The sequence below is a fragment of the Crocodylus porosus genome, unplaced genomic scaffold (assembly GCF_001723895.1).
Source record: "Crocodylus porosus isolate Cpor-Errol unplaced genomic scaffold, CroPor_comp1, whole genome shotgun sequence".
NCBI classification, from domain to species: domain Eukaryota; kingdom Metazoa; phylum Chordata; order Crocodylia; family Crocodylidae; genus Crocodylus; species Crocodylus porosus.
In genome coordinates this window covers 12,653,350-12,678,145 of record NW_017728912.1, presented here as the reverse complement: position 1 = coordinate 12,678,145, position 24,796 = coordinate 12,653,350, and the positions used below count along the sequence as shown (strand labels likewise).

Sequence of the window (24,796 nt, the reverse complement as noted above, 5' to 3'; positions counted from 1 at the left end):
GTTTAACAGTAAGAGACTCCTCAAAGGGCTTAATGTTAGGTATTTTTGTAACCCTTGATTCATAGGGTCAATTTTTCAATATTCAGTTCTTCACATATCCAAAGATCACCTTAACCTTTTCAGCCACAATATTGCTCCGTGAGATTATGTTAAGTTGCTTGTCTACTGCAACACTGAAATTTCTTTCCTGAATTCAATCCACTCTCTGTAGTTATGATAAGCAATCTTTTATCCCCCTAAATATATGGCCTTGTATTTAGCTATATTAGCATTTTTTACCATTTTGTTTGAAGGAATGGGAATTTCTGGAGCCCCAAGTTTTCTACCAGTAGGTGAAGAAGTAGCTGGACCTTGTGGGAGAACATGTATCCAGGGTGCAAGGCTTCCACTCTTTGTCCTGAAGAGGGAGGATCTTGAAGAGGGTCTTATCTCTAGCTCTTGCTACTTTCAAGATTACCTGAATCCAGGAGTTCACCCTTCCTGTGCCTGCTCCCTGCCTGGCCCTCCTGGATGACCCTGACAGACCGGGGACTCCAGCAGCATCTCCAAGGTGTGACCATAGCAGCTGCAGTGTTACCTGATATGGCCTGAACTCCCTGCGCTTTGGTTGCTGCTTTGATGATTACTAAATAGAAGGCTACATGCAACTTGTGCACAACTACATGTGCAACAAAATCTTGATGATAGGTTCATCAGCCCATCAGACAAAGTACAGCAAGAAGGAAAGGACTATTTCCTATGTGGGAAGTACCTAATGCTTCAAAGGCACTGCCAGAAATAAAGGATAATTAATAATAGTGGTGCAGACAAGCATTGTTGCAAAGCCACCAGCGTAGTTATTCCTATTATTGTCATGAAAGCCTGCCCAGAACAAGGTTAGACAACTCAGTAAAAGTCTCTAAGTTCTACCTATGCTAGCAATGGTAGAAATGCTTCACTAGAGTCACTCTATTTCTAGTAGCAGTTGCTTTGATAGGGACACTGCAGTTTTACTGTACGTTAAACCAAAGCAGTCTCCTGTCTGGAGAATCTTTGAGCACCTGTAAGGACGGCATCTGGTGAAGGAAAAAGATTTGTGACATTACCTGAACAATAAAACACCCACACTTTTCTGTCTCTCTAAAGGAGACTGAAAGAGACCACAAGATGAACATGATCTTGTTCATCCAACAATGCGATACCACAGCTGGCAAAGCAAACAAAATTCTGGCTTGCATCTACCAATGCATCTTGAGCAAGACCCAGGATGTTGCAGCTCAAGTACTGCATCCAATTTTGGGCTCCACAACTTAGGAAGGACGTGGAGAAGCTTGACAGAGTCCAGAGGAGAGCCACACACATGATCAGAGGGCAAGAGAACAGGCCTTATGAAGAGAGGTTGTGAGCTATGAGACTCTTCAGCCTGGAGAAGTGCAGGCCCAGGGGTGAAATGGTGGCAGCCTGTAAGTACATAAGGGATGTGCATCAGGATCTGGGGGAACACCTGTTCACCAGAGCGCCCCAAGGGATGGCAAGGTCCAATGGTCACAGACTCCTGCAAGACCATTTTAGGCTGGACATAAGGAAAAACTTCTTTACTGTCCGAGCCCCCAAGGCCTGGAAGGTGCAAGCACCTACTCTGGACACGTTCAAGATACATTTGGATGTTTATCTTGCTGGGATCCTTTGACCACAGCTGACTTCCTGCCCCTGGGGCAGGGGGCTGGACCCGATGATCTTACGAGGTCCCTTCCAGCCCTAATGTCTATGAAATCTATGAACTCTATGAAATTTAATTATTCTGCCTTTTTTGAAGGGGGTGAAATAGCAGAAAGGGACATACAGCTGCTGTATCAATAAAGTTCACTAGGAGTGAAAAATTATGCAGCAGGTCATGGATAGAGAAGGTAATAGAAAAGTGAAGCAATAGAGTATAACAGGGATGGGTACTCTACAGTGTGGCTGTATGTTCATTATTCATTGTCAAGTCACAGGTTCTTCAAACCAAAAGTAGTACTCAGAGTAAGTAGTGTGGCCTTTTGTCATGTAAAGTATGAAACTTTAATATAGCTCCCCCTAAAAAAAACATGCAGTAAAACACCAAACACCATGTAACATTAATAAAAGCAGAGCTGCAAGTTCATCTTGTACAATGTCTTTTAGCATAAGGCCAAGCCTTAATGTAACACACAGAGCTCACTTTTGGGAAATTTGCTGTGTCGTCGACATACCAGATCAATATTTTGGAAGTTATTACCTCATCCCTTCTTCAGTTACTAGTCTTGGATTTCAGCCAGAGAAATAGGGAGCCATTAGCAAGATGATAGCAGGTACAGATTTTGGAAACTCGAGCAAGCTTTTCCTTCCACTGAGGTCAGTCTGCTCTCTGGCTTCAGGCAACAAAAATCATCCTTTGATTCATAAATATTCGACCTGTACCTTTACTCTACTCTGGCAGCATATGTATAATTTTTCAGCATGACCAGAGCTTGATTGATTTGTACTAAAACATGGTGTTTCTGAACTATGTCTGCAATACAAATAGGTGCAATGCTTTTTGTGATATATACTAGCCTCCCACGTGGATAAGGGGAGAATGGTTGGTTCAAGCTACAAAAGGATGATATCTAAAAGTAAAGTATATAACTTTCCTATGATCCTAAAACTTAGGTATCAGAAAAACTGTGGACAAGGATGTACACACAGCATCCTACATCTCTCTGCTGCTCTACTGTTGCCTTATGTTTAAAGACCTAGCAGGAAAGAGTAATATTTTAAATGTAAATGTATTACAGGTGAAAACCATCTTTACAAATGGGGGAATTATGCAGTTCTCCTTCTCTAGCCTGCCCTTTTCTTTTTCTAGTCTGATTTTCTCAAATTCCTAATACAAATGTTTTAGGAAGAGATCAAAGATAAAGGAACTTGCCAACTTCAGAGTATAAATGATCCTGGACTGCCTCCTGTATATTATTGTTAATTCCCAAGGGAATTTTAAAAGGAATGGTTTAGGTATGTCAGGGTCTAGAGTCAATTTAACATGCTGGCCCTTAGCTCTAGCTGGTGTTGCTACCAATCTAATCAAGCTCCTCCTATCTACAGATTCACCAGACTCCTGTGTTCAGTCCCTACCTCTGGGGCCAGTGTGAACTAACTATACCTCTGGAGTCTGAGCAAAATCCATGCCTGCCCCATGCCTGGATCCTGATACCCTATCAGAGTGCAGATCATCAATCTCTTTCCTAAGACTGGGAGCTGCACTCCAATTCCCTACTGCCAACCCCCAAAACTTCTCCGTAGCTTAAACACACCCTCTCCCTGAGATGCAGCTATGTTCACAACATGCTCTTCAGAGGCGGAAGAAGGAGAGCAAAGCTTTGCATGAGGTTCTAAAACACCATCACTCAGTACCGAGTTGTACAGCTGTAGGCTCAATATACATTTTTTGTCTACATTTGTATATCCATTTACCTTCCTCAGTTTCCTTACCACTTTGGAGCTGTGGTCATTTCATCTGAGCACATAGAGAATTCTTTTCTTATAGCGTGTCTCCTGTATCAAGGAGTCTTTCCACTAGCTTAATTCACCTTAGCTGACTGTGGCTGGTCCAACAATTAAATGAGGCCCTTCCTGCTACGAAAGGTTCCTACCCAATGTTTCCAGGGCATCCCATTTCCAGTCTTGCTTTTGTGAATATGTTTATGCCTATTGGTCAGCTCTGCCTTTTTGTCCTCTCCAAATTCCATTTTTGCAGGCAAGTAAGGAAAAATTAATAAATGCTGTTTCCCAGCATGCAATGACCCCCTCAGCATACTAGTGATCTGATGAAAACCCAGCTGTTAAAATAAGAGAGGCTTCATTGTCCCTAGTTTGGTATACACGAACAACACAAGTTTTTGTTAACAGAAGTGGATACACAGACATGTTCTATGATACAACAGTTTTCAGTCACAACCTCATAACAGTTACAAACATGTGTAAGCTGTAGATAGACATTTTTCCCAAATTCTTCCCAGGTGTAACCTGGCCTTGCTATATTGATTTCATACCAGCTGAGAATATAGCTTTCCAGTGGAAGACTGATGTAGCCACTGGCTTTTTTTAGGCTCTCTAGGGACTTAACAAGTTCAATTTGGTCAGTAACAAATCTCTTTAGGCAAATTAGCAATTTTGAAACAATCAGTAACTGTAGTTGGGGCTTTCCAGCTGCTGTATCTGGCATTACCACACACACCCACTTATTGTTAAATCAAGACAATCTGTGATTTTATTATGGTACCACCTAACAGTTGCTTCCCCTTCATGCTCCCTTAACAATTTCAAATATATGGTCTTCTGGTACTTGCTAGTCACTTAGTTCTGTATACATCCTGGGCCAAAATCTCTTCTGGTGTTAATTCTATGAACATCAATAGAGTAAGTCCAGCAAGGAATTCGAGTTAGTCCAGCAAGTCCCTCTAAGCAATGAATCACAGTCTGCAGAGTGAGTGACAAGAGGCACCACAGCTTTCAGAGATGCTGATTTATAGCCTAGCTGGGCAAGGGACAGAAATTACACATAAACTGGTATAAGTGATCATAAACTGGTTCAAATCTGTAACCCAACAGAAATTCAATGCACATAAACTGCGTTCAAAATGGCTAAACCTGGATTAAGATAAACCCAGATGGATGTAGTATCAGACTTGACTGATTTAAATCAGTTTATTGAACTTCTGTCCCAGACCTTCTCCAGATTCAAGCTAACTCATAGTCCCCCAGTGTGCGCCCCCTTGCAGGGCAGGTGGGCTAGCTTGGGCCCAAGCTGTTTGCTCCAACCGAGTAGGGAGGTGTGCTCTAGCACTTCTCCCCACAACTTCTGGCCTGGGACACTGCAGACATGTGACTGCATTTCTGGAATCAAAAGTGAATGTCTGTTCACTTGCTTATCAATTCAATCTACACAGCTTAGACTAACCTGCAAAGATTGAATTGGTTCAGCCTCGGGCTTGTTGACTGTCTGTACTTAGCACTGGAGACTGGTAGATTGTTGGCTGCGGACAAGAGATAGAAGATGGACCAAATGTGGGCATTTAGCATTATAAATACTATTTTAAATAGTGACCGGATTGGAGATAAAGAGGAGGAGGAGACCAGGAGGGGTAAAAACAAGACAAAGGATTGGAAAGGTTAATAATTCGGTCATGTGATAGTATATGTTGTGCTTTTTTTGTGTCATCCCTAATGCAGCTATGCGGTCATGTAATTAGCACAACCTTGTTTCCAAAATATCTGTAGCTAACACTATAAAAGTATGACCTGTAATATAATAGCAATTACAAAGTCTACCCTCAAGTACAGCAGGCAGGTTTAGGGCTCAGGGACAGCGAAGATATTGCAAGTCTAACATAGCTTCTCATGCTAGTGTCCACAGAAGGTCCACAGTTGGTTCAGTGCAGAGGAGCAGCTCATGCTGCACCATATTATTTGTAGTTCAGTAGCATGCCTGTGTGCCTGGTAGAGTTGTATGCCCATAGGAAAATTCAGACTATGCTTTGAAGAGAGGACTGTGCTCAGGCATGGATCCAGGAAGCATTCTGTAACAAAGGTAACAATTCCCTGAGTAGTCACTACTCCCATGAATACCCCTTGCAGAACTACTCATATAAGTAAAACAATGTGCAGCTCACCACTTGCCATTTCAAGGCAGGCAGCATACAACAGCCAGGGGACCTAGTTAAGATTAAAATGGGAGCCATTTCCAGAGGTTGACTGGCAATGAAAATAACCAAAAGCAGCAAGCCCACGGCTTGCTCTATTGTCAGACATTTTGTTTAGTCCTTTTCACCTATGCAACATGAAAATAAGGCATCACATTAAAGCACGTTAAAGCAGGCAAGTAGAGATTTCTGATTTGGTAGCATTTGGTCCTGGTAAAAAAAACTACACAAAATGAAGGCAATGGAGAACCATGCCTGTTTTGCCTGGAGACAGGCATTGTTTTATATTTCTACATCAGTAGTGCAACTAGGGTGGAGCGACCAGGGCAGCTGCTCCGCATGGTGACTTTGATGGCCTCGGCATAGGACCCACTGTCCATGTGAGCACTTCTCCATTATGGAATTCAGAGCATTCAAGAATATCTGCTTGGAACAGTTCAGCACAAAAGCAGGAGCCGTGCCAAAAACCAGAACTGAGGGGCACTGCAGACATGCAGTAAGCATAGTCAGTCTTCTCTCTTGATTTTGAGTTCAGTCAGACTATTCACATAAGGGACAGTCTGTGAGTAAGTATTAAAAAAAGCAGGCCCTCCTAAACTCTGTGTCTGTCTAGATGCAGGTCAGGTTCATTTTCTACTGCAATATTTTTAGTTCTCCCATTTCTTATGAATCAGAGAGCACTAATATATTTTAATAGTTTGTTCCATTCAGTATTTCCGTTTCCTGCACACAGAATGACATCCCGTGCTGTGCATTGTTAATTCTATTGAACAGAGAGGTAATTTGTTAATACATTTAAATAGTTTTGCTAGCCTGTGCATTTGCTGGTGGGGGGTGGGTAATATAATAATGGAGGAGATGGAATTTTATAATATTTTTAGCATAAGAGAAAAGACATTGCAGGGAACATAGGCAAAGTACAGATGTTCAAAAAAGCCCCTGACAGAAACAGTTTAACTTACAGTGCTTTACTCAAAGTGGGAGTAAGTTCGAGTGGGAACCAACTGAACAGATGGTTGCTGTGTGGTGGGAGGGGCTCGCCATCTGGCCACACTGGCCACTGCGGGTGCTCCAGCACACCTCACAGGAGGCTGCCAGAGTGGCCCCTCTCCCCAGCCTCACCCTGCCCTGCCAGCTGGTGATTGTCAGCAGCAGTTCGGGGGCAGGTGGGAGAGAACGGAGCCACCCCACCACAAGCATCCTCCCACAACTCGATAGCTGAGGTCTCAGGGGGGTGGGCTGGATCCACACAAGGGGGTTTCCAGCCTTTTGACAATTACAGTCAGCAGCTGCAATGCAGCCCAGTGGGGGCTGCTGCAGGCAAAGCCGGGAAGTCAAATCTCTTGCTAGTCTGTGTTCATGCAGCAGTCCTGGCCAAGCAGAGGCATGCTGCATCCTGGCTGCATCCTGACGTCCCTCCCTGCAGTCCACCCTCACACCACCAGGCTGTGGCACACCATGGGGTCAAGGCAGCTGCAGGGACAGAAACCCCACTCCCCACCCACCCTGGCTGGACAAGAGGCTGGCATCAGAGGCTGACACTGACTCAGGTTGGTGACAGCCAAGGAAGCAGGGCTGGCCCAGCACTCTGGCAGAGCAAGGGAGCTCTGCCCAAGGCTAGAGCAGCCCTGCACTATCCCACCTGAGATGGCAGCAATCATGCTTTTAAGTTAACCCTTGATGGGATCTGGCAGACAATTGATAAAGTGCTCTAAAAAAAAGCACTTTAAGTTAGTATTAATCCAGGGTTAACTTAGAGCAGGACTCACCATTTTTTTAAAGCCACAAATATCAGTTCTGTTACGGCTGTAAAGTGCTTTCTGTTCACTTAAAGTGCATTAAATGTAAAGTCTGTACCTAGCCAGTGACCCTAAACTAGGTACAGAGTTTCAAAAAGGCCAAGATGGATTCACACTAACTTTTACAGCTTTTTCTGAGCACCCTAGACTAGTTTGAGAGCAAACAGTACTCATGTTCACCCTTGCAGGGTGGGCACAGAGGTGGTCAGCACTGGCAGAGGCCAGTGGGCTGGGGACACTCACAAGAGGCTGCCAAAGAGTTCTGAGTCCAGACAGCAAACAAGCAGCTGGACAGCCCTGATTGGTCAGCAGGTCCCAGACCAGCCCCACCCCCTGCCAGCTGTTGTCTGTCAGAGGGGGCTGCTGGAGAGGAATGGAGCTCCCACCACATGGGTGCCCAGTGGCTCCAATCTGGGGCTCTTGGCTTCAGTCTGGGGGAACCAAGGCTGGGGCTGTGCAGCTGTCTGATGCACTGGAAATCAGGGGGTGGGGATGGGGGGGAGTGGAACCCCCTGCCATGCAGGATCCATGCCCCCCAGCTTCCAGGCTCAGGGCTGGGGTGCCCTCCTGTACCCCACCTATACCTCACCTATGGCTCTAACCAAAACTGATTAAATCTTATACTACATCCCTCCAGGTCTTATACCAGGTTCTGCCATTTTGAAACCAGTCTATGTGTTCTGAACTTCTGTTCTGTTACAGGTTTAGACTGGTTTCTGGTCACTTATACCAGTTTATGTACAATGTCTGTACCTAACCTATGTATCTATGACATTAATTGTGGTTACTGGAACACTTTTTAGCAAAAAATCAGATGTTTGATTGGCTTACATTTAGATTTAGGATACTTACATCTATATTTACGCTGCTCGGTATTCTTTGACTCCATTCATGTAACGGACCTTAATTATTCCAGCAATCAGCAGTATTCCTGTGGTTAAAGCTCTATTAGTATTGTTATAAATAGGGACCTGCCATTTATGCCACCTAAATAAGGTGACTTTCAGCAAGTATCATATGAAATTAAATGACCCTTTTCTTTATTCTGAAGCTTCTACAAAAAAAAAGAAAGAAGAGTTCTTGTAGTCTACTATGCTTTCTTATGGCAGAGTTTTGCTTATATGCAAGTCAATCGGCTTCCTTAAGTAGTTCTGGAGCATGGGCAATTGAACTTTATGGGCACTTTTACACTTGCTCTGGGGCCAGGGAGGGGTGGCGCTTTAATAAGAGTGGGTCGGAGAGTCACTCTAATTAAAGCACTACAGCAGTGTGTCTATCAGTGTCCTCATGCTTTAAAATGGCAGTGGGGCCACTTAAACTAAACTTGTCAAACAACCTTTAGTTCAAGTGCCCCCCCCCACCATCTGCTGGATTACCACACTCCAGCAAACTCATTTAATCAAGTCTACTCCAATGCACTGTAATTACAGCCTCCATGCTCATGTACAGGCACTGTATGGCTGAGATTTTCAAAATAGCCTAAGAAAACTAGGCACCAACCCTTCCCAGCATTGAAAGGCAATAAGAGTTTGGTGCCTAACTGCTCCTCTGAAAAATTTGGCCAAAGATTTTTGTGACTCCTTTTTAATCCAAGTGGTGTTCCATAAATTCAGGATCCTCTGGGTTGTTCCACAGTTAGGAGGTAGAACTCAGATGTTTCTTTGATGAAATCCTGTTTCCTCAGATGAAGCAGGAATCAAACAACAAGGAACAGTGTCTTTGCCTGTAATTTCAACCCCTTTTCTAGTCACCCTTTAAAATGTCACTCTCTTAGCCTCTTTCTTCTTTTATGCAGTATGACAATCAGGCTCAATCCATAACCATTTATATGACAAGCCATACCCATAACCATATTTAGCTATATCTACTTTTAGATTATTTTAAAATCAGGTAATCATGTATTCAAAATAAGAGATTTGTTTTAATCTTTGACCAAAGGCAGAATAAGCAGTATATTTGAAGAACCAACTCTGATCATATTATTCAGTCTAAATGTCTGATCCTTTTATAAAGGATGTTGACAAATTAGAAAGGGTTCAGGATGATTCAAGATTTGGAAAACTTTCATACATTCAGAGCCTTTTAGAAGTATTAATTTATTTAGTGTGTTTAAGACAAGAACAATTAAGAATAACTCACTCTTAAGTATCAGCAGGTAAGAATTATCTGTGCTCAGCTGTATGTCCTCTCCCCTCCCATTCCCTCCTTCCCCAACCCACTACTGCTGCTGTTCCCTGGCTAATCTAGGGGTTGGGGTAGGGGGAACTCCAGAGCTGCTCCTGGTCTGCTTCAACCAGGCTGCCCAGAGAGCCCAAATCAGCCTGGGACAGCAGCAGTGGTGGCAGTGGGTGGATTCACCCTCTCTTCTTGGTACCCCTAGGGTTCCCTACCAACCTGAGACCTGGCACGGGAATAGGGAACCTGTCACCTCCTTGCTGCTGCTGCTGTCCCCTGCTGAGCTGGGCTCCCTACAAAGCCCAGCATGAGGGCGCTAGGAACAGCCCTGGATTTCCCCCTACCCCTGGAGCTGCTGCAGACAGTAGCAGTAGTGAGCAAGAGAGGCAGAGAATAGAAAGGGAGGTGCCCTTAAGCATAGAGGAGAAGGGAGGGGGCACCAAGAACGGGGAAAATTCTTAACTAATTTAGGGATTTAAATAGTTCCTGGCTGCTACTCCTGCAATGTAGCCTGGCTGTCATGGTTGTGCTGAGGATTTGGGGTGGAGGTGCAGCCACCTCTACATCACTAGCTGCTGTTCTCATATCTGCTTTCTGCAAAATCTGCCCGTGGATGTGGCCAGTTCCGCATCACTTGCAATCTTGAAATTAAGATTGAATGTCATTCTAAAAAATGTGCTCAAGCTCTACTGGAAATCATGGGCTTGAAGCAAGAATCAAATAGTGAGATTTTATGGCTTGCACTGTGCTGACTGGATGATTCCCCTTAGACCTGAAGGTATACTAAGAACAAGTAAATAGGCTGGCAAAGGAGTAGACAACTTTCACTTGGTTAAAAAGAATGGTAGAAGACAGTTATTTCAGCTGCTTCTTGATGCATCTGTGAGAAAATTGGGTTGTGAGAAAAAATGAAAAATACCTACCATTGTGCAAGATAAATCTAAGCCTCCCAGGCCCATAGAAACAGGCACATTCTGATGAAAATGGGGAATACTTACAATTATCCTTTAACCAAGAGTGGTTTTCAGTAATTCATCACCACAAGTTGAATTATTCAGAAACAAGAAGTGGTCCATTTTTACTGCACAGTGCACAAGGGCAGAAAAAGGTTACATAGACAAGTTAGCAAAACTGTCCAAATAATCCAGAGCCATTCTTTATGTTCTATAATTAAACTCTTCCAAGAAGAACGATGCCCAAACCAGATTTTATATAAAGAAGAAAGTACTGAGGCAAATTAAAATTAATCTGCATAGTCTTGTGTTTACTTTCAGAAGATAGTTTACCCAGCACTGTGCAAGTTCAATACAGCATTGTTTTTGCCTAACTTCAGTCTTGTATGGGAAAAAAAAAAAAGCTTTATCTCGTGAAAATTGCATATACTTTGTACTGTACAGCTGTTTAGACTAACACAAAAATAATGAACTGGCAAGGTTTCAAAATTTCAGAATTCAGGATAAATATTTATGATGATGTTTCATTGTTAAATGATGGTAATTTCGTAATGTGAAGAAATAATATGGCAAGCTGAAGTAGTAATCAGCACACACAGTATCACTGAAAAGAGAGAATCCTATACGTAGGCGGCAGAACTTTCATGCCTGGCAATGCAGATCACACCAAAGGCGAGGAAAGAAGTGCTCGAATATTCCAGCAGAGCAGCTGGCGTCTAGACAGGTTCAGCACAGTCTGCGGCAGTGACAATTTCACATCAAAAGTGCAAACAGTGAGAAGCAAGTGGGTCTTTAAAATTAGAACAGAAGTTTCCCTAGCACTAAAGGAAGGAGGTTTTCAACTCCCTTAAAAAACAATAGCCTAAAAGGAGAGGGCCACACATGAAAGGGGGTAGGGACAGAACAAGGGATTGAAAACCATCTAAAATAAACCAGGAGGGAGTAAGCTGTACTGGTTTCATATGAATACAACTCAAGGTATCAATGCTTTTGATGAAATCTCTTGTGTTTTATATGGGCATGAGTCTTATCTCTGCATACCCAAAACCCATATGAAGGCTCCTTAGTGTTAACTGTGCAACAGTTTAAAACGGCCCTCTGTTTTCTCATAGGCTGCAAAAAGTGTTTTTGTTTAAATGGTTTTTGATGGGAAAATTGTAGGGGGTTTTCACACCAAAACAATGTTAGCAGAAACAAAAATGTTAGCAGGAAATGACTGCCTTTCTGGAAAAAAATTTGGTCTTTCATTAGAAAACCAGAAACCTGAAATCTGAAGTCGGAGGGGTGTCAATAATAGGTCATTGTCTAAAAACCTGGATGATGATAATTTATTTCCATATTCCTAGAAATTGTCAGTGAGAACAAAAAGCAGAACTTTTCTGACTGGCCCTGTTATGGATAACAAAGGTCCTGATCCAATGGGTCCAATGTCCCAAGGTTAGAGCAGTGCAAAGCTACTGTGGTTATTCTGTGCTCAGGCTACCATACTGCTGTTGGCTGTCCAGCTGTCTCTTTCCACTGCAATTAGCTGCTCTCTTCCCATTAGCTTCAGCAGGGATCTCTTACTGAGGACAGCTGAGAGGTTTGGGGAGAGCAGAGAGACAGTAGATGTTGTTTGCAGCTGGCAGAGGCTGGGAAAGAAGCCACTGAACCAACAGGAGAGACTGCACTTCATCTGAATGAACAAAACCAGGTTTGGATTGGGAGGTAAAGGACAGGAGGAGAGAAACTCCCTTCTCCAGCATGAATGGAAGATTATGTTATAGACATTTAAAATACTTCATCAACAAAGGAAATACAGCTGTTTTGGTAAAAGCATACCGGGGCCGGGGGGGGGCGGGGCGGGGAATGCTGTCATGTTTGCTGTAAGTGACAGGAAGCATGCCCCATCATAGATAAGAAATGAAGTGCTGTCAGAAGAGTTAGGTATGATGAGACGCAGTGTTGCCCTGAAGATGGATTCTATTTATGTATGCTGCAAGGGGATGAGACTCTCTGTTCAAGGTCTGATCACTCCTCAAGTTGCAAGCTTTGGGCAGTTCACCAAGAGGTGCTCAGACCTTCCTGGCCTGGATAGCAGGGGGGAGCAGGCTGGGGGAAGGGATCACGGAACAGGAGAGGTAAAACACAAGAAGGAAAATGGAAAATTCCCACTTACTTGGGCCAGTAGTCCTCATCCATGATTTGAAGGGATCCTTTCTTAGGGCACAAGAGGAAATTCATTGTCTGTCTCCATTTAGTTTTAATGCTGCCGAGAAACCTGATTAAAAATCTCATGGTAGTACCTATAATGGCCGGGTGGTGATACGGATCCTTCGCCACTATGCAAACCCTTACTTACTTCAAACAGGTGACCAGTCAAAGCTTAGAAAAAGGGGAACGGTTGCTGATCTGTGCCAGATTCATGCTGGTAACCCATAGGAGATGTGACAAATTCCATATCTCATTAACCAAATTGTCAGGCATGTAATAAACAAACACAAACAGAAGATTTCCCGTGGCATCCATCTTTACTTCCATAGAGGAAACATCATAAATTCTGTTCCAGAATATCTGTGTTTTGATAGTAAATGTTCTGCATTTTCAAGCTGTCAATTTAAATTGTTTCTAACAACAACAATAAATATGTACATGTAGCCCCACATTGCTTTTAAAATTATTAATGGAAATGCTCGTCACATCTTAAACAACAGGAACACAAATAAATGCAAGTTCATCCATGCAGAGAAACATCCTAAAGACGATCTAAGCCATCATTTTTTCCCAAACTGCAAAGATGTTTATAGCCCTGCTAGGGAAATATAAACACTGTGGCATACCACTCCATATTTGTAAATGTTAGCTCTTCCGCGAGGTAGTAGCTGGCGATGCTATGCACTGGGTTACTATTTCTTCATTGCCTAGAAGGCCATACTGTGACAAATGGATGTTCATAAATTTAAGCTAGCAAATGAATGGCTCACCTCAGTGAAAGGATTATAGTCTCACTCTTCTTTTCAAATATCATCTGAGTTCAAGAAATCTTCCAGAATTGGCTCCAAAAATAGGCTCCTGTATAGCAGCTCAGCAACTAGTGGCTCCAGTACACCAGAGTTAATCAGAAGTAACAGCACTGGAATCAATGAAGTTGACACTGGGCATGTCCACATGTGCAATTAATGTGATTGAATAAACTTTGGCATAATTTGAACCAAAGTAAACTAATCAGGACATCACCTTCTACATGTGTGTTTTCTTCTACATGTGTGTTTAAGCACAGTAATTTACTTCACTGTCAGATAGTACTTGTGTCTAATGGGACTATACAATGGCACAGTAAGTTAGTCTACGCTGGCCTAATTGTCATACGTGAGTAGACAGTGATACTTTACTTCGTGGCAAGTTAGTCTACTGTGCAGTAAAGCACACGTGTAAACATGCCCATTATGGCACTGAATATATTAAATACCTATATGCAGAATTAACAAATAGATGTTTTGGGAATAATATATACCTATATCACTGTGCTCACTCATATGATAATATTTTTAAAAATCTAATGGGGTAATTGATTATTATGAATATGTATTGTGTGTATATAGCACAATGTAATAATGCAGTATAAAGGCTGAAATCGTTAACCCAGTATGGAGAAGAGACAGAGCAAAAATTCCCATGACAACCCTCTTGTGTGCATGTGTTATTGTATAATAGGGTCTTGCAAACATCCTGGTTAATATAATATACTGGTTGCCAAATATGTACTTTAAAAATAGCAATCAACTGTATAGCATACTTTGAGTGGTCCTGAAGAAGTCTCTGGTTGTCATAAACTGGCTATCATCCTAACGTTGTGCTAGAAATGAAAAGACGGCTGAGGCAGCAGAAGCAAAGCAGTGCAGGAAGATGCTTGAGTGAGAATTTGATAGATTTGGTCTTGCTCTTGGAGAGGGGAGCTTAAAACCATAATGGGAAATCATTGACTGCAGTGGAAGCATGTAAGTGCTCAGCACTTCTGAGAATCAAGCTGCTTCTTTCGATGACTAAATATGGATTTAAGATTTAGTTTGGATGTTCATAGTTTGGCACTTTAATTTACTGTTTATGCACCCGAATAAAAGTGTCCTGGTGAGTATACATAGCACCTACTGAAGTCAAATGGCAGCCAAGTATTGTACCCTGAGGATCCCGAATGAGATATAGGACATAGCCACATGAACAAATCATTGCAAAGTAAAAGACAGCAGGGATTGACAACTTATCAGCTCTTCAGTAACTGGCCACATAACTTGCTTTTACCCTAACTCATGGAAGCTTGCATCCCTTTCATTGCGAGGCAAGCTACTATTGGTTATCTTATATTTGTCATGGGGCAAGAGCATGTCTATGAGCAATTACCATGGAATAGCTGATATGCTGTAAAACTCCATCCTCTGCCTCCTGATAACTTGTTTGTGTGGCTGTGCCTTGAGTGAGGAGCAGCTGTCATTTGACTGGTCTACAAACATGAGCCTCTGGTAGCCTTTCATTAGCTGGGCAAGGGACAAGCTAAGACTTACCCTTTTCCGATAAACTATGTTCATGTTACTGTTAACTCATTCTCCTAAACTACCAGTCCTGTTTTGTGCACATGCATCCTGCCTTACAGGTAGATTGTAAACTTGCAAGAGCAGATATTATTTTGTTGTTTTTTGCCAAAGCAGAACCTAGCATGCAGGGCCTCGGTGCTGCTATACAATGAATAATCGTCAAATAACTGGTCCATTTTTCATACTGAAACAAGGTTGAGGTGAAGCTGCTGTTATTCTCAATTGAACACCTACTCTGCAGTTCTGAATTTAATTTGCTTTTTACTCATTTCAGGTTCGCAACAAGAGCAAGGCGGCCAAGGCTGGGCTGTGTGAGGGAGATGAAGTAGTATCAATCAATGGCAAGTCCTGTGCAGACTTAACATATTCTGAAGTTATTAGTCTTATGGAAGACCTAGCTGATTCCCTCCAGATGCTTATCAAAAGGTAAAGGAATCTGCAGAATGCTTTGGCACACATTCTACTCGCTGAACACAATGCAGGAACATGGGGAAGCATACGTGCTCATTGTATGGACTTCCTACTTAATTGGAGTTGTATTCGTTATGTAGTTACGTATGTAGTTGTACTAGTTATATAGTTATGTATGTTGTTGTGTTACTATATTTACTTGAATATAAGACAAGGTTCCCACCGATCAGCATGGGGAGAAAGCCCCTTGTCTTATATTCACATACAAAGCAGAAGGGGTGAGCAGTAGTAGAGCACCCTCTTGAGCCAGGGTCAGAGGCAGTCAGACCCACAACAGCCTTCTGGCTCCCATTCCAGTTCTCCTCTGCACCTTCTGCCCCCTTCCCACCCCTTTCTTTCCTCCTTATTGTCAGGCACAGCTCAGCTCTGGCTCGGGGCTGGGGTCTCTCCTGCTGTACTGTAGCAAGGTGGTGGGAGGGGAGGCATTGAGCAGAGCAACTGCCTGGGGCACCAAAATGAAGGGGTGCCAACAGGTGCTGCCCAGCTGGGGCGGGGAGTGGGACAGAGCTGCAAGCGGCTCATCTGGGGCGGGCGCGGGGATAGCGGAAAGGCAGCTTCCACCACTGCGTGCAGTCCCAGGCAAGCTTGGGGGGGGGTGCCCCCCAGATCTATACACAGGGTGAAGACAGGCTGCTGCTGCAGGCTTTGCCCCAGGGGCTAAACTTTGTTGCTACACCACTGCTCTCCTGGGCATGGAGCACATGCCAACTCCTTCCCCTGCCTGGCCAGTTGCAGCACTGATACCACTGCTTGGCCAGGCAAGGGCTCAGCTTCTCCATGCTGTGCTCTGGGATGGAGCAGCTCAACCAGCATCTCACAGTACGGGGAACAGGAGGGGAGAGGAAGAGCAGAGACTGGGGAGTTGGGTGGGGGGGAAGGGGAAGAGACTGGGAGGAGTTTGGAGGAAAGAGGCAGAGACTGGGGAGAGTGGGGGATGGTCACAGGCTGTGGAGAGCTGGGGGTAGGGGAGATACAGGTAGCAGGGGGGGCATGAGGACAACAGGGGAAAGAAGTGGGTGAAGCAGATGCCAAGGGGTGCACCCGATCCCTCCAGTCACTGCTTTCCCTGCTGTAGTACTGGGGGTGGGGATATAAGGCAGCTTTCCAATACTTAAGTTCTATATGTGGATAATTATAACAAATGTATCAATTTTCGATATATACAGTCTAATTATTGGGAGGGCCATTTTATATTCAGGCTCATCTTATATTCAGGCAGATACAGTAATTATATATTTAGGATCAGTAATTTGCCTCCTACTTTATGCATATAAAGGATGATAGAATTCCTAAGCTTAAGGAGAACTTCATCATTCACAAAGCACAGTTCAGTTACATAGGAGGCACAGATTCAAAGTTCAGGTTTATTTATCCTCCATAGTTAGAAAGCCCCCACTAACATAGTGTCTGAACACGCCACAATCATTCATGTAATTATTGTCACAAAACCCCTTGGAGGTAAGAAAGGTTTATTATCCCTGTATGACAGCTAGGGAAGTGAGGCACAGATTTCATTAAATATTTTGGTGTGCAAAAATCCTGATAGAACAAGGCATATAATGCCCCCTCTACTTATTACATGTATCACTCAATTAATCTGAGGGCTTGAAAAGAACAAAGGCTTTATACATGACAAGAGCATGGTGTAAAGATATTTGGTGAAGATGACATGACACAGCCAATGTATTCTAATTCTTCTTCTGTTTCTGTCTCTGTTACTGACACCTGAAGCAAATAATTTAACTTAATTTCTGTATCCAGAGTGGTGATAATTACCTTTATTTTTCTTTGAAAAAACATTTGATTTTATCAGAGAAAAGGCCTATATAAAAGTATTTGCTGTTATCAGAATAGCAGAAGATAGGCTAGCCTAACCAGGTGCCCCACCCTGCCCCACATTTCTGCCTGATTTCAGACTAACACTGCTAACCACCTCTATTGTCAGAATATTTGTCATTTCATGAAGGTTTTGTAATTGTGTTCCATGTGCAGTGTACACACTCACATTTCAGTATCATTTATAGTAAAGATAGGACAAAACCAGAAGAATTTTCCTAAATCTACCTTTGCTGCAAATGAAGCAATTTCAGAAAGAGTAGATCTCCAACTTGGGCTACCTTAAGTCTTGCTGGGCATGTCTACTCAAGATGCTAACTGCACAGCAGCCTAATAACACTGTGCAGTAGCATGCCATGCAAAAACTGTGCTATATGCTACTGTGCAGTAGTATTAAGCTACTGTGCATTAAGTGTCACTAAAAGCCATGTGCCAGTGTTACTGCACAGTAGCACAAGTTATTGCACTTTGATTTAGTACCTGGTTAACCAAGTACTAAACTAAATGTGCAGTAACTATGGTGCATTAATGACATTGTAGATGCTCCCGCTGTCTTCCTGATATACAGTGTAAAGTCTGTGGAGATAATAAAAGGAGGAATATACCCATTACCCAGAGAACCTCCTCTTCTTGCCCCTCTGTGAAGGGACCAGCCACAGTTCAAGCAGAGGATGTAGCCTTTGCACTGAACTAATGCTGCCATCAATATTACCTCTCCTACAAGGGGTCTGAAAAGATGAAGATAAGGCTCTTTCCATGCTTCCTCTGTACCTGCTGACAGAGCAGCACCCACAGAAAGGCTGAAATGTCCTTGTTCCATCATGTTCTCCCCTCTGGCTCTGAGCAGCATTCTGCACTGGTACTGCAGAAGTCATCTGTGGGCTCCCCATGCTCTGTATTGGGACTCTTCCATCTACCCTGTAGTTCAAAGCTATAATCTACCCTGAGTGGGAGATTCCTCTGATGCTACAGCAGGATGCTCAATTTGTGTTTTATTGAGCTGACTAATTAACTGAACCAGCTTGAATGAATAGATCACTGGAATGCCGACAGCTGAGGACCATGGCTTACCTGCTGTGGTGTCGTTCTTGTTTCGGGATAAGTAAATATATCATGAGTGACCCTCCATGTGATATCTGCATTCTTATTCTTTTACTTCATGATGTGAGTGGTAGAAGCAGACTTTCAGAAATGATCTCATGGGTGACTTCGTGCATTCTTTTACAACTGTACAACTGGCCCTAGAGACTGCCACTCATGGTCACTGCTGCTGACAACTATTTCAACAGCCTGATCCCACTGTAGTCAACACACAACAGCAAAATTTATTGGCTTTATCTTAATGCATCAAGATGATGAGACATCAACCTGTAAAGCAAATGCAAAACAAAACAATATTGGCTTATTGCATAACTTTTGTGTGGCATGAAATCCCTAGGACTGCCAGGGATATCTAGTCACACCTTTTAAGAATGACACAAAATGTTCAGAAGAAATTCACACTGCATAGCAATCTGCTCAACTTCCTTTCCTCAACCAAACTCTGTCCCACTCAAGAGTTTCTCCCTCCCTACTCTTCACTCTTGGTGTCTTCAGCATGGCAAAGGAAACTGAGGGACTCCTCCCTCCCTGACCAACTCCGACTATGGTTTTGTAGGAGTCTGCAAGGGTATTGCCTTCCTTCCCCACATATCCAAGGATTTTCTGAGGCAGCCAGTAAGCAACCTCACATCTGCCCTAAGCAACAGAGAAAGCGACCCTTCTCCCCTTTTTAAGAGGCAACTGTTATCTGGGAAGCATAAGTTATAACATGAATATGATGCCTAATCAAGATTGCACTTCAGCCATGGTCTTTGCATTCTGGCACCCTCTTTTTCATTTCAGGAAGCATTGGATTTGGTCCTAAGTTGCTATACCAAAGGTGGGATTTTTTAAAGACATTCAGCACTGGCCTAAACCTGTTCCACTTGAAGCCATTGCTTTCTAATTATAGTTAATGGGAGCAAAGTTAGACTAACACAGCTAGTTTTGAAAATCCCACCCTATGTCTTATTCTAAAATGGTACTTGGCCTTCAAAGGCTAGAGAAAGGTATCTTGCTGCCTTGTACATGAGAATTAGTTTTCTTGAATTAGCCCTTTCCTTTCCCCAGTCAAAAAAACCCTGGAGAATGGCTAGAGGTGGGAGAGGTGAGACTAGAGGCCCAAAGTGGCAGCTGTTCTGCAGAGGCTACATGAAAGGAACACCTTACTGACTTTTCACAAAACCTCTCGAGGGAGGTGCCAAAGAAGCAGTAAGAGTGGCTTCCTTTTCAGACATCATGGGTTAGTAGTTTCCAGTGCATATAGAGAATGGAAGGATCTAAAAATAGGCAGACGGTTTTGGTGGAAAGAAGTGTGGTAGATGCTCAGCGTGCACCTTTCATGGCATGAGCACCACTCAAGGCCAGATTCTGCAGTGCTGATCCCACACAGCTCTGCCATTACTCCAGGCAAATCCGGGCAACCAGAGCTCCTAACAGTCCTTCAGATGTGGGCAGACCTGAAACAAAACTAAAAAAGTTGATAAAATAAGATGAGAAACATAACAAAATGATCAGAAGGAGTACTTTACAGGAGTACTTTACAGCTTGACACACAGACATACATTTATGTCTATAAACAGTGTAAATATAAGTATAAGTAGCAAGGGCCTTTTAAGGTGGAAATCTTTCTCTCTTGTATACCCACAGTCACTGAGCTACCAATAAAGGTTAACGCTTAGCTGGCTACCCCTCTCTCACTCCCCCGCCCTCTTATATCTTACAAGGAAATGTTTATGAATTCCTGCAATGTATCTGTACTCAGCAGCAGTACAATTGATGGCCCAAATAGCATAATATGATAGAATCCAGCTACAGTCGCAGGGCTTCCTAAATTAAAAGCTGTCTGACCTTTATGTAGCCCATATGTTGTTTAATACATTAGGCATTGTTTCTTACATGAGACAGTTCCAGTTTGATGCATGCAATCACTAGGCTGAACAACTATAAATGTGACTGATATTAAGGCATCTTCATTACACTGGCTGATTTTTCTCCTCCCAGTTTATCTTCTGCTGTTCTTTCTAGCTTTTATTTGCAACATATCTAACTGCTATGGAGCAACAGGGGTTTCCTTATGATTTGAAAATCCTGTTTCAGTACTTGATACTTTGTTATCCACTAAGACATCTTTTGCTTTTATTAATTAATGAGAAGTTTTGCTATATTGTAGCCAAATGGAAATCTTAACTAGTATGTTGCTATGGGATATTGTACTGAAAGGGTGTATCCTGAAATGATTGCTATGCAACCTTGGCAAACAACTCCAAGGAGGGGATGCAGAAAGTACAATAAGGTTTATAAAACCAAAAAATCCGCGAATGGGGAGAGGGGTGAGGGAGGTAACTGTGTGGGGAAAAGTGCGTGTATAAGGTTTAAAGATCACCCATCAGAAAGTTCTCATTTAAATGCATGAGCTAATCAGGTGCAGCGCTGAGCACACTTAGCATCCATTGACTTCAGTGAGAGTTGCAGGTATTCAGCAGCTCTTCTCAAGCTAGTTTCTTATGATCCTATAGACACTTAGCTGGGATGGTCTAGTCAGGGACAATCCTGCCTAGAGCAGAGGATTAGATGACTTTTTGAGATCCCTTCCAGCTCTATTTTCCTGGGCTCATCTAGACAAGTGGTGGAATCAGACCCATAAAGTATAACTATTGTATGCCAGATAGGTTTAATGATAAAGAAATTCCCTTATAAATATATATGTTGGAATGTATTCCTCTCCTACTGTCTATCACATGCTACCTCTTTTCTGGGACTGGGATTGTGTGCAAGTGAAATACTGCATACTTTAGGAGTAACAAGCACTGAATTCAAGTACAGTTTAGTGTTTTGTGTTGTGCAAAATCAGTTTTTACACTCAGTCATGTTGTATGAAAAAGCATAGACCCTAGAAATCTAGGATGATAAAAGCCTATGTCTAGAAACATCATACCCTTCTGTTAAGGAGAGTACCTGTAAAACTGCATTAGGTTTAAAATTACATTGGACAGGTGAAAGATTCCATATGGAAGGGTTATAGTAACATTATTGCAGGTTTATTCCATGGTTCATTCAAGTTGTTTAGGGTGGGGTACAAAGACCATTTTATTTTAAACGTTTAAACAGTGAGGAAATTCTGTTATTTGAAGAACCTTATAGCTGGTATAGAGGGTAATTTTAGAGGAAAACATAATACTCACTCCCCTTTAAGCACAAAAATTCCTTGTATAGTAGTTCTTCCAGAAACTTACTGTTTTGAATTAATGTTTTGTGTACATGCAGATCCTCCAGTGGAATAAATGAAACCTTGAGCCCTGAAACAGAAAATGGAAAACAGGATAACCTAAAAAACGAGGACTATAGAGAGAGCACCACACTGCAAATCAGCACAACCAGGCAAATGCCCCATCAGGAGTTTTACATCACAGGGATACATAGTGCAGCTCACCATGGAGCAGAAGAAAGTGACATGAATTTTTTTGAGAGAAAACAAGAAAAGGAGACAGCCCAGAGCCATAAAATTACTCCTAAAGTGATAGAAACCTCCAGAGTACTCTTGACAGATGGGGCTGCTTTCAGAGACAAGACAGAAGAAAGAAGGCCGGGTGCTCTGCTAGAGCTGCAGTTGTCCCTCTCACATGACAGGCACAAGGACACCAGTGCTCCTGTTGCAACTGTCTTTGGAACTGAAATATGTAGCCCTTCAGAAACAGGACCCAGCGTGCAACAAGATGGGACTAGCTCTGTAACTGCAGTCCCTCTGGGTGAAAAAGCAGGCAATGTCCAGTGGTCAAGCAAAGTATTCCAGATTGCTAGTGGCAAAGAGGTCAAGACGAGCCAAGGGGCAGAAGCAGGAGAGCCATCTCTCACCAGGGTGGAAGTGATCCTGGACTGCACTGAGAGGGAGAAGGAAGTATCCAGGTCTGGAGCTGAAAAGGGGTGTGTTGATTCTCAAGTGGAAGGAGGGCAGTCAGAAGCACCTCCTTCCGTAGTCTCCTTTGGAATCTCATCAGAAGGCACAGAGCAGGGAGAAGACGACCAGCACTCAGAAAGGGATCACAGCAAACCTCTAAAGCACAGGGCAAGGCACTCAAGTAAGTATGTCACATACTATCATTTGCATTGCTTGAGAGAACGTTTTGTAACTTGAAACATCATTTCAGAATGCAGTCAGCTCTAACAAATAATTTTAAGAGGGTTTATTTCTCTCTTTTTTAAAAATTCTTTTTCCTTCCTTTTTTTTGGAATTGATATTTCTATTCTAAATTCAAGTACTTTCTTAAGCAATAGAATTGCATGGAAGCCAGACCATGCTTTAACAGGGCTGTCTAACTTGGCTGGAGTAGATTGCTTCTTTACAATGTAACATGCTGTCCAAAAGCACTTGCCATGCCGAAGTGAGGTGCGTTCTGCTGTGTTTCTAATGTAAATTACAATGGGAATTTGTAGAATGTTAACAAAAAAGCACGGTCATGTCTTGCACATAGCTGGATGCTCTGGATTTCTCCACGTATAGCCAAAACTGTGTATCATCATCCACATCTTAAAAAAATCAAAGCCACACTATTGCTGTTAAAAGGAGATAAGAATAAAAAAGGCTGGTAGGGAAGCTTGATGATGCCTGCAGAAGTGAGTTTGACAGACACCAGCATGTGTACTACTGGGCAGTTATATGATCCTTTCAGTTTTGTAAGTCTTCTCTAGACTGTAAAGTGAACTTAGTATTTTTTGCCTTTCATACCCAGAGGTCAGTCTCAAAATCTATACAAGGGGTTTAACCAAAAATTAACTGAAAATGTGAGTAAATTCAATGCTGCTGAAGTATAAATGTACATATATGCATACATGCATGCATATATTTATTTGAGTCATTTCTAACGACTGTTCTTTTTCAACAATGTTAAGAAGCCTGTTCAGGGATTTAATCGCAATATGGCAAAGGGGCTTGAATGTGTGCAATGATATACTGCAGCAATGAGCTATTTTATATGCAGTGTTGGAATAAGTCTGCTAACCCATTGCTAATTCCTCTGTGAGCATATTTTTAGAATGATAACCATTTGTATCCCTACTGGCATGTGGATTAAGCTGTTACTTATGCTTTAAGTGTCCGTATGTAATCCGCATATTTATGGCATATTAAATGGAGTATAAAAGAAGAGTGCACATGCTTTACATTTTGGCAGAGAAGTTAGCAGCAACTGTGGGACTGTGCCTGCCAGTTCTATAATGAATTACTTGTGTTGCATTGGTTGTCTAATAAGGCAAAGAAATAACATGGTAGGGAACACTAAGTAAGACAGAACAAAGTGTATGTTGTATGACAAAATGTACCTATATTAATATGCTTCATTAACAAGAAGTATTTTGCCTTTTTTGTCTCTGACTATAATATTGAAATTATTTTTAATCAAGTGACAGGTCATATAGTGCTTTGGGTACCACTGATAGAGGATTTAAACATCAGTTTAAACGTATATTTGATTATAGAAGGGTTTGTAAAGACTTATCTAGGGCTCTAGGTTCCTTTGACGCCCAAAGATACATAATATGCTTGAGACAGAAGAACCAGGGCATGTACAGTTTGCTTATTTTGTGAAGCAAAAAGCCATCATTCAGTATTTAAGGCTAAATTATATCTGACTGAGTATTGTGAAGTGCTGACTCCTTCAACAGAAGTAGCTACTGGAAAATGATAATCAGAGTACATTTAATCAAGCAGGGAACCTGATTCATCTTTCAAATCTATCGGTTCAAGACTGATTCAAACAAACTAAAAGTACTGTGAAAAAAATCTAAATTATTCCTTGCTACAGAAACTTAGATACTGATTCTGCAAATGTGCTATAAGAACCACCTGCACTGGTGGGACTAGCCCCATTTGAAACCAATGGAAAGTCTTACAGAAATAAGGACTATGCAGTTTATGCATATCATCTTATAGAAGAAGGACATTGGCTGCCGTATTTCCCCTGCTTCATCTATGGCAGGTTAGGGTGTTAGGTCTATGTTGTGTCAGGGTTGAGGGTAGTCTTACGTAGAGTTTAGATTATGGTTGTATGGGATGGTTTGGAAAAGGATGATCCTGCCTCAGGCATAGGGCTGGACTAAATGACCTCTGGAGATCCCATCTAGCCTTAGTTCTTTAAGACTTCTATGATATTATATTTTCAAGATCGCTCTCTGATATAAATCTTCCTTTGACTTCAATACAAGATTTGCCGAGTAAGAACCAATCAGACGATTTCAGG

At 42.4% G+C, this 24,796-nt stretch overlaps 1 protein-coding gene across 1 annotated transcript in view; it reads left to right on the top strand.

Annotated features, from left to right (window-relative positions):
- The window catches only part of SYNPO2 (synaptopodin 2), a 141,280-nt gene that overhangs the window by 90,260 nt on the left and 26,224 nt on the right, over positions 1-24,796 (top strand). The window contains exons 2-3 of the mRNA XM_019534046.1: positions 15,448-15,599; positions 21,828-22,639. Coding sequence (XP_019389591.1) covers positions 15,448-15,599; positions 21,828-22,639 — 964 coding nt within the window. The remainder of the gene's footprint in view (positions 1-15,447; positions 15,600-21,827; positions 22,640-24,796) is intronic.